The 14,367-nt window shown below is 30.3% G+C and overlaps 2 protein-coding genes across 13 annotated transcripts in view; one reads left to right on the top strand and one right to left on the bottom strand.

The window, feature by feature from the left end:
- LOC120635656 overlaps positions 1-5,885 on the top strand; it is a 95,991-nt gene extending 90,106 nt beyond the window's left edge. For all 12 annotated transcript variants that reach the window (XM_039906715.1, XM_039906716.1, XM_039906721.1 and 9 more), the window contains 2 exons: positions 3,859-4,058; positions 5,452-5,885. In XM_039906715.1, coding sequence (XP_039762649.1) covers positions 3,859-4,058; positions 5,452-5,497 — 246 coding nt within the window. In that variant the 3' untranslated portion in view covers positions 5,498-5,885. The remainder of the gene's footprint in view (positions 1-3,858; positions 4,059-5,451) is intronic.
- A 6,880-nt stretch (positions 5,886-12,765) lies between these two features.
- On the bottom strand, positions 12,766-14,173 carry LOC120635710. Its single transcript, XM_039906830.1, has one exon. It carries the CDS (start codon positions 14,045-14,047, stop codon positions 13,100-13,102), a length of 948 nt encoding a protein of 315 aa, XP_039762764.1. The 5' UTR covers positions 14,048-14,173; the 3' UTR covers positions 12,766-13,099.
- Positions 14,174-14,367: the final 194 nt, after the last annotated feature.

A 14,367-nucleotide genomic window follows, 5' to 3' on the forward strand; every position in this document is an offset into this window, starting at 1 on the left:
ACTGAAGTATATAATGTTCTCAAGTAAATAATGTTCTTAAGTAAATAATGAACTTAAGTATATAATGTACTTTAGTATATAATGTATTTAAGTATATAATGTACTTAAGTATATAATGTACTTAAATAAATAATGTACTGAAGTATATAATGTACTTAAGTATATAATATATTTAAGTATATAATGTACTTAAGTATATAATGTATTTCAGTAACTAATGTACTTATGTATATAATGTATTTAAGTAACTAATGTACTTATGTATATAATGTACTTAAATAAATAATGTACTGAAGTATATAATGTACTAAAGTATACAATGTACTTAAGTATATAATGTACTAAAGTATATAATATATTTAAGTATATAATGTACTATAGTATATAATGTATTAAAGAATATAATGTACTTAAGTATATAATGTATTTAAGTATATAATGTACTTAAGTATATAATGTACTCAAATAAATAATGTACTGTGTAGTAATGTAGTATATAATGTATTTAAGTATATGATGTACTTAAGTATCTAATGTACTAAAGTATATAATATATTTAAGTATATATTGTACTTAAGTATATAATGTACTCAAGTATATAATGTACTGAAGTAAATAATGTACTTAAGTAAATAATGAACTTAAGTATATAATGTACTTTAGTATATAATGTATTTAAGTATATAATGTACTTAAGTATATAATGTACTTAAATAAATAATGTTCTGAAGTATATAATGTACTTAAGTAAATAATGTACTTAAGTATATAATGTACTAAAGTATATAATATATTTATGTATATAATGTACTTTAGTACATAAAGTATTTAAGTATATAATGTACTGAAGTTTATAATGTACTAAAGTAAATAATGTACTTAAGTATATAATATACGTAAGTAAATAATATAAATAAGTAAATATTGTACTTTAGTATATAATGTATTTAAGTATATAATGTACTTAAGTATATAATGTACTTAAATAAATAATGTACTGTGTAGTAATGTAGTATATAATGTATTTAAGTATCTATTGTACTAAAGTATATAATATATTTAAGTATATAATGTACTAAAGTATATAATATATTTAAGTATATAATGTACTGAAGTATATAATGTACTGAAGTAAATAATGTACTTAAGTAAATAATGAACTTAAGTATATAATGTACTTTAGTATATAATGTATTTAAGTTTATAATGTACTTAAGTATATAATGTACTTAAATAAATAATGTACTGAAGTATATAATATATTTAAGTATATAATGTACTTTAGTATATAATGTATTTAAGTATATAATGTACTTTAGTATATAATGTATTTAAGTATATAATGTACTGAAGTTTATAGTGTACTAAAGTAAATACTGTACTTAAGTATATAGTGTACTAAAGTATATAATATATTTAAGTCTATAATGTACTTTAGTATATAATGTATTTAAGTAACTAATATACTTATGTATATAATGTACTTAAATAAATAATGTACTGAAGTATATAATGTACTAAAGTATACAATGTACTTAAGTATATAATGCACTAAAGTATATAATATATTTAAGTATATAATGTACTTAAATAAATAATGTACTGTGTAGTAATGTAGTATATAATGTATTTAAGTATATAATGTACTTAAGTATCTAATGTACTAAAGTATATAATATATTTAAGTATATAATGTACTAAAGTATATAATATATTTAAGTATATAATGTACTTAAGTATATAATGTACTGAAGTATATAATGTACTGAAGTAAATAATGTACTTAAGTAAATAATGAACTTAAGTATATAATGTACTTTAGTATATAATGTATTTAAGTTTATAATGTACTTAAGTATATAATGTACTTTAATAAATAATGTACTGAAGTATATAATGTACTAAAGTAAATAATGTACTAAAGTAAATAATGTACTTAAGTATATAATGTACTAAAGTATATAATATATTTAAGTATATAATGTACTTTAGTATATAATGTATTTAAGTATATAATGTACTTATGTATATAATGTACTAAAGTATATAATATATTTAAGTATATAATGTACTTTAGTATATAATGTATTTAAGTATATAATGTACATAAGTATATAATATATTTATATATATAATGTACTTTAGTATATAATGTATTTAAGTATATAATGTACTGAAGTATATAATGTACTAAAGTAAATAATGTACTTAAGTATATAATATACGTAAGTAAATAATATAAATAAGTAAATAATGTACTTTAGTATATAATGTATTTGAGTATATAATGTACTTAAGTATATAATGTACTTAAATAAATAATGTACTGTGTAGTAATGTAGTATATAATGTATTTAAGTATCTAATGTACTAAAGTATATAATATATTTAAGTATATAATGTACTTAAGTATATAACGTACTCAAGTATATAATGTACTGAAGTATATAATATATTTATGTATATAATGTACTTTAGTATATAATGTATTTAAGTATATATTGTACTGAAGTATATAATGTACTAAAGTAAATAATGTACTTAAGTATATAATATTCGTAAGTAAATAATATAAATAAGTAAATAATGTGCTTTAGTATATAATGTATTTAAGTATATAATGTACTTAAGTATATAATGTACTTAAATAAATAATGTACTGTGTAGTAATGTAGTATATAATGTATTTAAGTATCTAATGTACTAAAGTATATAATATATTTAAGTATATAATGTACTAAAGTATATAATATATTTAAGTATATAATGTGCTTAAGTATATAATGTACTCAAGTATATAATGTACTGAAGTAAATAATGTACTTAAGTAAATAATGAACGTAAGTATATGATGTACTTTAGTATATAATGTATTTAAGTTTATAATGTACTTAAGTATATAATGTACTTAAGTATATAATGTACTAAAGTATATAATATATTTAAGTATATAATGTACTTTAGTATATAATGTATATAATGTATTTAGGTATATAATGTACTTAAGTATATAATGTACTAAAATAAATAATGTACTGAAGTATATAATGTACTTAAGTAAATAATGTACTTAAGTATATAATGTACTTAAGTATATAATATATTTAAGTATATAATGTACTTCAGTATATAATGTATTTAAGTATATAATGTACTAAAGTATATAATATACGTAAGTAAATAATATAAATAAGTAAATAATGTACTTAAGTATCTAATGTACTAAAGTATATAATATATTTAAGTATATAATGTACTTTAGTATATAATGTATTTAAGTATATAATGTACTTAAGTATATAATGTACTTAAATAAATAATGTACTGAAGTATATAATGTACTTAAGTATATAATTTATTTAAGTACATTATATACTTCAGTACATTATTTATTTAAGTACATTACACAGGTACATTTTGACGGCCGATTGGCGCAGTGGGCAGCGACCCTGCTTTCTGAGTCCAAGGCCGTGAGTTCGATTCCCACAACTGGACAATATTTGTGTGATGAACATTAATGTTTTTAGTGCTGGGTGTTTATCTATATATTATAAGTATTTGTGTATATTATTCATAAAAATTATTCATCAGTCATCTTAGAACCCATAACACAAGCTGCGCTTACTTTGGGACTAGATGGCGATGTGTGTATTGTCGTAGTATATTTATATAAAAAAAAATTGGTTAGGCAACGCCTTGGCGCATGTATGAAGTGCACGCCACTGGTTTTGATCGATAATTTTTCGATAATTTCGCTATTTTTTGATTATAATTTTCATAAGCTTCCGTTAAATATTACTGTTTCTGAAAACAATACCTTTCTTTTCTTGTGATTCACTAGTGATTTTGTTTTTGCAGGAGGTGGGGAGTTGCTCGTGCGACATCTGCGACAGGCGATTCGACGACGACCGGCAACTGTCGGCCCACTATCGCAACCACTTCGTGAAGTTCGTTTGCATATTGTGCGATTTCGAGTGCTACACCAAAACCGGGCGGATGATTCACTTTAAGAGGCATAAGAGTGCGATACAGGGGGGCGATCCGGACACCGTATTGCGGTGAGAACAATGGTGTAATTGCGGTATTTTATTAATAAAACCCATCGGCGTGCACTGGGTGTGCATACAGCAGGAAAATTGCATAAAACGGCAAAAATCCCTTTAATACGAGTTTTATATACGAGTAAAATTAAGGGTAGTTAGTGCTTTTGTGCATCTATTAAGTGAAACCCATAATCTATATATATATAAAAATGAATCCCTATATCACTTGGTCTTACGCTATCACGCGTGAATGGCTGGACCGATTTCACTTTTTTTTCTTTGTTGTGTTTGTTATTGTCAGGAGAAGGTTCTTATGACAGAAATAATTTAAAAAATTGCGCGGAAAATTAGAAAATTTAAGAATCCTCATTTAAAAAACTTAACAACCGTATAATATTATTTCTAATCTAACCTTAGCGCTTTGGACAATATAAACTTTTTTAATGTAACATCATGGACATTTGACATAGAGTTGACAGAATTCGTGCTGCAAATATCATCAGAGGATGATAATAAATTTGAAATTCAAATTCAGAAATGTTTTATTCATGTAGACCTCTTCACAGGCACTTATACATATAACATGTTAACACTAAAGTTAGTGATGGTGATAACTGCATCCGTTAACTTAAAACTAAAGCTACGAGAGTTCCAAACATGCCCTAGTCTAAGAAGAGCCAACAGCTAACTTAGCGAGGCTTTTTTGCTATCACCATCGCACAATCCTTCACAAGTCTCGCATCGCAAAGGCAAAAACCAACTTATAACTACTTCCAATTAATATATTTTTTTTATTTAGGGAAATTTTACTCCGAAAATTTGGATACTTTAATGTCGAATTTACACGTTCAAGCTATATATTGGATCTTGGATCTATACTATTGGATCTTATAACGGTTCCTTATTTACCCCAGACTGTTGACAGCTGACAAGAAACAAAAACCTTCAGTGATTTTTTAGTTCTTAAGTTGAAGAAGTTATACTTCTTTTGGCGCGTTGGAGAAAAATTATGAGAGTAAATTTTAGGGATGCGCGCGCACACCGTCACAAAAAACCGACACCCTGAAGTTAGCTATAGTCGACATTTTAGTTTTACAAAAAAAGGTTTGACATTGTAGACTTGCCATTGTCAAAGTCTGCGGGCTCGTTCTGGTGATTTTAATTGATTCAATTGTACATGAATGTCAAATTTTAATGTTGAGTGAAATTTTGTTGTCCGACAATGAGATAACTAGTAAGCTAAGTTTTATTTTGTTGAAATAAAACTTTAAAGATATAAAATACCTTTTTTCTATTGTTGGTGTCGTTTTTTCTACAAACGAAAGTATCCAAAGAAGTATAACTTCTAACGCTTCTTTCTTCTTTTTTTAATAATTAATTTAATGGTTACTGTATTTTTGTGTTACAGAGAAAGACTATCGCAAGCATCAGTGGGTGGAAGTTCACGCTCGTGAGCTGAGAAGATAAAAGTTTAGCACTTTACTTACATCCCCTTTTATATATTGTGATATCAATCGTAATGTTAAAAAAGCGATTGGGCTCTGTATGTTTGGTACCTATGTTGACGGAAATGGACACAGGATAATATTTATCCCGGAAAGCTGCTGGGAAATGTTACCCGTATACACAACACTTAAGAAGTTCCTGGAGTTGGCCGGATACCATAGGATACATTATTCTGGGAAAATAAAGGATTTCTGCGGGATTTTAAAAAAAACGCGGGTGAAGCCACGGGATAGATTTTATATTACACTTAATTGTAGTATAGTTTTTAATTGTAGTCAAAGTACATGTAAAAAAAAATGTGTGTAGTTATGTACACGCGTTAGAAGTTATACTTCTTTGGCGTAACAAGATAATTTTTTTTTTTTAAATTTTACCTTTCGCCTTATTCTAAGTTTGCCGTAAAAACGACACTAACAATAGAAAAAAGGTATTGAATACATTAAAAGTTTTATTATAACGCATCATCTAGTTAAAGAAAGTTTATTTAAATATCAAAAAAAAACTACATAATAAAAGAAATGTACATAATAAACATAATTAAATTGGGAACACTAAAAGACTTATTAACGGACAGCCAAGTTTCACTCAACATTAAATTTTGAGATTTTTGTACAATTGAATCAATTAAAACACCGGAACGAGCCCACTTTGACACTTGAAAGTGTACACTGTCAAACCTTATAGCTAACTTCAGGGTGTCGGTTTTTTGTGACGGTGTGCGCGCGTCGCAAAATTTACTCTCATTTCTCCCTAAGGCGCCAAAAGAAGTATAACTTCAATAATAAAAAAAAACACCGTAATAAAACCCGCAGACTTGACAATTAAAAGTGTACACTATCAAATCTCTTGTTTTTAAACTACAATGTTGACTGTAGCTAACTTCAGGGTTTCGGTATACGTGACGTTGTGCGCGCGCATCGTAAAAATTTAGTCTCATATTTTTTCCCCAACAAGCCAAAAGAAGTATAACTTCAAAAGAAACAAACCAAAACTATGTGTTAGTTACAACTTTTAACTTAATCTATTGTAATATAACTAATTGTTATGATATTCTCAATAGCTCAGAAAAATTAACTTTAAATTTTCAATAATTTGAAAAGAATTTATGATTTTTGTCTATTGTATGGACGCTTTATTGTTGACTTCCGAATTCCGATGTTTGACTGATTTCCGAATAGGCACTGCCTATTGAAACGGCACTTTACTTTTAAGTTATTTTTCGAATGTAAGCAAATACTAGTAAGTTTGTCGCTGTGAATTACTTAGCTTCAATAAATGATTATATTAATATTATCGTGGGGTTTTATTTAAACATTATAACTGAATATAGTAAAACTGTAGGTAAGAATGCTTAACTTAACACGAGGCCTTAGGTTCGAATCCTGGGTCAGGCCAAAACTTATTAGGAAATGGGTTTTTCTGTAAAAGAATATTCAGTACCAGTCTGGTTTTAGCAAATTTTCGGTATCGACCAACGTGCCCCGCAGAGAATGTTAAGCCATCGCTCCAAGTCATCACCACTTGTGATAATAGTCGTTAAAACCCACAAACTAGCATTGGATTAGCATGGTGGGTCTATTGTCTAAAGCACTTGTTCTTATGAGAAAGGCGGCCTGTGTCCAGTGGGACCCTAAAATGCTAAGAGTTTATGGCAAAACTTGAAGTTTCTTTTTTCTTATATTCAAAAACATTATGTACTATATATAGACTACTAGCTGTTGCCCGCGACTTCGTCTGCGTTTGATTTTGTTTTTTGATGTGGCATTAAATTTAGTTGTAGTTCTAAAAAAAATTAAAGTATTCAGTATCGCTAAGCCTTATATTAAACACATAAAATTAAACACATTATGACCTCTATAGTACAAAAATAATTATTTAAATCGGTTATAATTTGTCGGAGTTATGGTGTAAAATCGTCAAACACTTTCATCCCCTCTCCTAAAGAAACAGAGTTTAATGTCGGGTTAAAAAGTATCCTATATTACTTCTAACACTTCCAAGAATATTTGTACAAAGTTTCATGATCGGTTAAGTAGTTTTTGAGTGAAAGCGTAACAAACAAACTTACATTGACATTTATAATATTAGTAGGGATAGGGATAGGGATATGGAAGTAGGGATATAAAAAGTATTTTTGGTTTGAAGACTCCTGGCGCAGCGATGAGAGCTGAGAAGATGCCGGGTTCGATTCCGGCAGGGGCCATTTGGGAATTTATAATTTCTGAGTTTTCTCTGGTCTGGCTTTAGCCGTGGCAAATTACCAACCTAGCGACAAAGACGTGCCAGCGTTCCGGTGCGATGTCGCGTAGAAACCTATATATGTATGACTACCATACGCCCTAACAGATTAGCTTGCTATCTTAGACTGCAGCATCACTAACAACCAGGAAATATTGCAGTCAAAGGCTAACATGTAGGCGAAAAATAAAAGTAAACAGCGGTTTATAATTATATTTTAATTATAAAATAGCTATATTACAATAATAATTACTTTATTACATATTCAATTCAGCCTTATATTACATATTATATTGTATCATTAATATAATGAAAATTAGGTACACTATAAAACGACGAAAAAATTATTCCAGCTTGGGATTCAACAACCAACTTTCACCCTTCCCGGTTTCCAATAGGATTGACTACAAGAAAACAGCGCCATCTAGGTAAAAATACGGTTTCCCAAAATATTAACTAGATGGCGCTACCATATAAGATTCGCGTGATCGAAGTAGTAAACGTAGGTAGAAAATCTCACATTAGGCACTGTATCGTAACGTTAAAGCAAAATAGACCTGAGAGTAACGTTTTAGAGTCGCAATTTCTGTAATTCTGTTTTTAATTTAACAAACTTTACGTCAAAAACGTCCGCTGTAGAAGTGCGGACGAATTTGAGCTTTAAAACAACGAACAAAAACTCCATTTTACTCTAACGTTACAAAATATAGGAATTCGAAATCTACCTTCGATTAATCGCCTACTAATCATAATGCCCGTTTTCACTAAAGACGTACATCTTAGGCACAAATAAGTAACGCCTAATCTAAGCATTTATTTATTTTATATCCTGTTAGTACGGCAGGGCCACACTAACTACATAGAAATACATAATTTAAGGATAACTATAAGACACATGTATGAAATATGACAATAAACATTATAAAAGACATGATATGAATATAGTGTACTGCAGTGATACTCTGCGAATATTGAAGTAAAGGTCATTCAATATTCTCAGAGTAACCTCAACAATTCACGGTACAATGCTGTACAACCGTCCTTAACCGTTCGTGGAAAAGATCCCATTGAGTGTTGCTGTCCAAGAGCGAATTGAATGTAGACAATAAATGCGGTATACGTGCAATGCTTCGTGCAACAATGCTACAGGTAGGGACCACGAGTAATTTGTTCCATACATCTACATTTGACCAATAGTTATCACCTAACAGTTGGTAAAACATTTTCTATAGACAACGCCTAAATAATTAGGCATTCGATTTACGCGATTCCTAGGTTGAGTGAAAATGGGCATACGTTTTTAAATTCATCTCGACCTTCCGATGCTTAATCAAACCTGCTTACTGCAAGAATGATCTGTGCAAATATATAAAGCGAATGTCAATGTTTCAACTCATTTGAAAAAAAAAAAAATCGGGATTGACGAATACACTAAGTGTTACGTTGGTAGGTTTTCTACCAACGTTTACGTCACTTCTGTCACTAGATGGCGCTCTTTAAATATCATATAAATCCTAGTTAAATTTCACACCATCGAATACGTAAACGTTGGTGGATAAATCTCACACCTGAAACTCCGAAGAGTTGGCAGTTCCACGGGTTCACACAGTCGAAGTCTGTTTAAAATATCTTCAATGAAATAATACATTACACACAGAAAAATATACTAACAAACATTCGTGAAATAAAAATTAAAATACATTCTAGATTTTACTATTATTGCTTCAACTCTTATTATAGCTGCTTTACATGCAAGTGTCAAATAAAAAATATAATTGCCAGAATTATAAAAACATAAGTACGGCTAGCAATTACCACGAGAAAGTTATCTCTACCCCAGTGGCGTGCACGGGGTTATTGATCAGGGTATGCAAATAGAAGGAAGATGGCATGAAATGGACAAAATCTTCTCCTTTACAAGAAAGAAAAAGAAGAAAATTTTAGTGTATGCAGTGCTTTTGTGCTTGTATGAAGTGCACGCCACTGCTCTACCCGTTTCCCATCTTATTTCTATAGAGATAATGATTAGACATAATTTTCTCCCGGTGAACATGCTAGCCTTAAAGATTAACGACTCGTCTCTTCTATGCTCCAACGAGATAATATAGGCATCCTATTAAAATGTGGAAGTAAAAACTTCACAAGTCATTATTATCGTTTATCTAAGCATTCACAAAACTAACAAAATACAGTGTAGAAAATAATGTTTGTACAAATTGCCTTTTGTCTTTAATCGCCATCATCAGCGCATTACTTGCAGAGCGAGAGTTATTTTATTTTTAATCAACATTATAGGCACAGAATTAAGAACCCCCAGAAACCGTGTAAATGACTAATATTGAACTCTTGATAATTCTTGAACGGGCGGTTAGTCACTCCATAGCATTTAGCAGTTAAGAGTAATTATTTTACCTCTAATTTTCTAAACGTTTACTTTACAATGAAAAACGGGAAAAAGTTTGAGAGCTAGCTGTAAAGCGAGACGGGCGTGGGGCGTTTCCACTGTTTTTGAACACATTGCACTGCATTCAATAATCGCTGGATGAGGATTCTGTATGTTATAAATTCTGTGAGTATAGGCAGGTTTATCATGTGTTTTTTGTATAAAAAACAAAATTAATTTTTTTCAAGTAGGTCCAGTTTATAAGCTCTTTTGAAACGCCAAGTCAGTCGGTTTGTAGTGACTTTACCACCGGGTCGGAAGGCAGATTCTACCGAGAAAATGTCTCACAAATTTCAGTTGCTACAAGCTTGCATGGTTTGTCTAATTTAGGACGATAATTTTGACAGCCCACAGTAGGCATAAGGTATTGTATAACAGTTATTGAACCTATTTGATTATCGATTATTCTTTTTATAGAACTTGGAATTGACAGTTTCATGGCAATGTAAATTATCATATTATAATTTATAATAAATAAATATACTACTACAATACACACATCGCCATCTAGCCCCAAAGTAAGCGTAGCTTGTGTTATGTGTACTAAGATGACTGATGAATATTTTTATGAATATTTTGCATAATTACTTATAATATACAGATAAACACCCAGACAAATATTCATTTTCATCACACAAACATTTTCCAGTTGTGGGAATCGAACCCACGGCCACGGACTCAGAAAGCAGGGTCACTGCCCACTGCGCCAGTCGCCGTTACCGGGTGATAGATAATTGCAGATAGCTTTAATATTTACAAAAATAATAATATCATAATATAAATATTAAATCGCTACGAAGCGATAAACCGCCTTTTGTATTCTACTTATATTTTTATGTTTCTTTTTTTCTTGTATAGTTCTTAATGTGGTGTACAAATAAAGAGTTATAATAATATGATGAGATAATTGTGTTGACTCTATGTTCGATTTTATTATTTCAAAACCGATTTTGATAGTCTATAGTTGTTCTTTATGTGTGTCGTTCACTAAGTGGGCGGTACCCAGAAATAAAGTACGACATTATCTGTGTTTGTACTGGAAAACTATACAAAACTTTATGGGCGAGTATGACATTATCTGTGTCTGTACTTGAAAACAGTACAAAACTTTATGGGCGAGTTCAACATTATCTGTGTCTGTACTGGAAAACAATACAAAACTTTATGGGCGAGTATGACATTATGTTTGTACTGGAAAATAATACGAAACTTTATGGACATGCAACTGCCAAAATTATTATCCTTATTTATGTAAAGTATAAACAATGAATGAATGAAGTTCAGAGTTGCCACTGATAAATATTGCTGGCAGAAAATCTCTTATTTAGAACAATAAATTGCTGTAACTAGTATCTAGTTGGAACACAGCGGACAAAATCTACAATCCAAGTAAATCAATCATATCTTCTCATTGCATTCACATTTAAAACATATATGTCTTTCATAACCTCACACACACAAATATAAACAAGTCACACTGACAATAATTTATTTACAATGTTTTTATATTCATTGTCATTTAGGCCTAATTTGGTTGTACATATACTTCTAAATCCAGCTATTTAACTAAGTTTAGGAAGCTTAAATTGATCACAATTTTGGCTGCATAATTGACTGAGAGATTGCCATAGGTATCTGATGATGTATCACAATTTTACTTACCTTTTTTGGCTAAATTTAGTTCTGTTCAGATTCTTATGTATAACCAAATTAATACAATTGACTGATAGCATTACATATTGTAATGCATCCAACGGCTAAGCTTTTAGCCTATTCTCACACAAAGAAACCTTAATCGGTATTAACTTAATTATTTGTGTAGCTTGTCTGCAATTTTTGTTATGTTTATACACTCTTCACATCAAGCTTTGAGCTGTATGCTCCCACAATGTGCATTTTTATTTACATTTCTAGAGTACTGAGTGGTTAAGGCTGCCTTTTCTACTAGAGAAGTGCTAGGGATGTAAACGCTATCCACAAATAAGGACCTTTTTATTTCATAGCTGAGAATTGAGATACGGTTAGCTATCTATGTGATCTGTCTGCTACTCAACTGAGCTCCCATCCTTATTTGACATCCATAGCTTCAATTAAGCCATGTTATATTTATAGGTATGCATTTTAAAGATGGTACCTAAACATGGAAGCTAAGTTGCAGTTTTCTGGTAGATACAATCAACTGCTTCTTAGATGGACGGAATGCTTTAATAATAATATAAAAATTGAGCAACAATGTTGATAAGTTTACCTTTTTATTATTGCAACAATGGTCAACATTTTTAATATTATTTTATATATAATTTAAGTATTTGTTTTTTTAATTTATTCTAAATGTATGTTTTTGTTTGCAGTGCTAGATTCGTCAAGTTTATGTCTCAGCCTGACGGATCTTACAGCTTATACTCTCATGTCATTTTTAATCGTTTTTTCTCCTTCTAACTGACAATCTAGTTTTTTATTTGCAAGTTGTGGCAGTCTAAGTGGGTCTACACTCTACAATATTACATTTATATGTTTTTTCATTTTTCATTTATAAGAGATTTTGTAACCTGTTGATTGTCCATTAAATAAATAAATTGCATAATATGGAAAGTCCTTTTCGTGGGTCCTGAAAAGTTTGGTAATTTCATATGCACAATTATGTTAGCTATGCAACAATAACCTATCATTTATCTTGAACACATTTACTATCACATTTCATTTTTAGAAACATAATTCAGATTAAATAATGTTTCCACATATAAAACTGATCTTTGTGTTCAAATAGGCCAAAACCAAAGAAAGTTCTAATTATGTAATTAAATATTGAATTTCAATCAATAGATTTACATGATTAGAAGTTTCAAGTGTAGTTATTATTGTCTAGTACCTAGTAGGATACAGGTGGAACCTGAGGCATCATGTTAGTATATATACATTGGTTCTCCGGCTTCATAGGTTGCATTTGTAGATGGGACATTACGGGCGCCATTATTTGTTGTGCTGGAGCAACTGGCTCGGGTGGCTTTTTATTCTTCTTCTCGCATTTCTTAAACTTAATACCTAACTTATTTAATAATATTAATCTAAGCGACTCTTTACCGCCCCTGTAGTTTAGCTCGTGTTTCGCTGCTGTTAAAATTTTGCCCAATGTAGGGACCTCTTTACGCATGGAATACGCATTGACAATACCTCTTAATGCGCAAAGCTGGAAGTAATCTAGTTGGACTTTAGTTTTGCGTACTCGTTTCTTCTTTGGTCCGGTCATTTTAGTTTGATTAGCCTCTGCTCTCAAACCTTCGCGCTTTATCCGTTTTATCGTACTTTCTGATAAACCTGTTGCGGCGCAGGCCCTTTTGACAACATTCTCGACTGGGAAATGGTAGCCGCGGTTTTGTTTTTCGCTCTCGAAAAATTTTATCACCTTAAAAATTATTTCGCGCGCTTGGCCGTCTATCGCCTCCTTTTTCTTCTTGTTCTCCACTCGCGGTTTTATCGGTTGCTCTTGTAATTCGGGTGGGTTTTGGGGTATGTTCTGATCTTGGACAGGTTGCATGTGTATTTGCTGGGGCTGCAAAGGTAATTGACTGAGTTGCGTTATCTGAGCTTCGTGCATATTCACTTGTGTATCGTGCATGTTATGACCATCCATTTTCATGTTATCATGCTGGATTGAGACATCGTGCATGCGCGGGTCCATTTTAATGTTTATGCTTTGCAACCGGTTGTCCATTTTCATATTAACATCGTGCAAAGAGTCCATTTTGATGCTTATAACATTAACGTCGTGCATATGTTGGTCCATTTTTAAATTCACATCGTGTAAATGAGACTCCATTTTTAAAGTCTTCGTAACTTATTCACAGAGTGTTATAATGTCTGTTAGCACTACACCTATTATGTTTTCTACATTTGTTTATTTACGGTTTCAACCACGGGCTTTATTTCTGTAGCCATATTTGTTTAAAAAAAATTATAAACAATTTGACAAATGACAACTGTGGGCTGTCGCCACAGATTCATTCTTAATGGCAATTTCCACAGATTGATTTATGAAGTTACAACAGTAGTGGTTGTATACTCAATTTCTCAAAAAAAAAGAATAGATAGCGCTCCTTGATGAAAATGCAATCCTTATAAAAGCCTTAAGAATTCTGC

The sequence above is a fragment of the Pararge aegeria genome, chromosome 27 (genome assembly GCF_905163445.1).
Source record: "Pararge aegeria chromosome 27, ilParAegt1.1, whole genome shotgun sequence".
In the NCBI taxonomy this organism is placed as follows: Eukaryota; Metazoa; Arthropoda; class Insecta; order Lepidoptera; family Nymphalidae; genus Pararge; species Pararge aegeria.

Bases quoted from the DNA above. Each gene is read 5' to 3' on its own strand.
- LOC120635710 (XM_039906830.1), bottom strand. From the start codon at position 14,047: ATGGAGTCTCATTTACACGATGTGAATTTAAAAATGGACCAACATATG.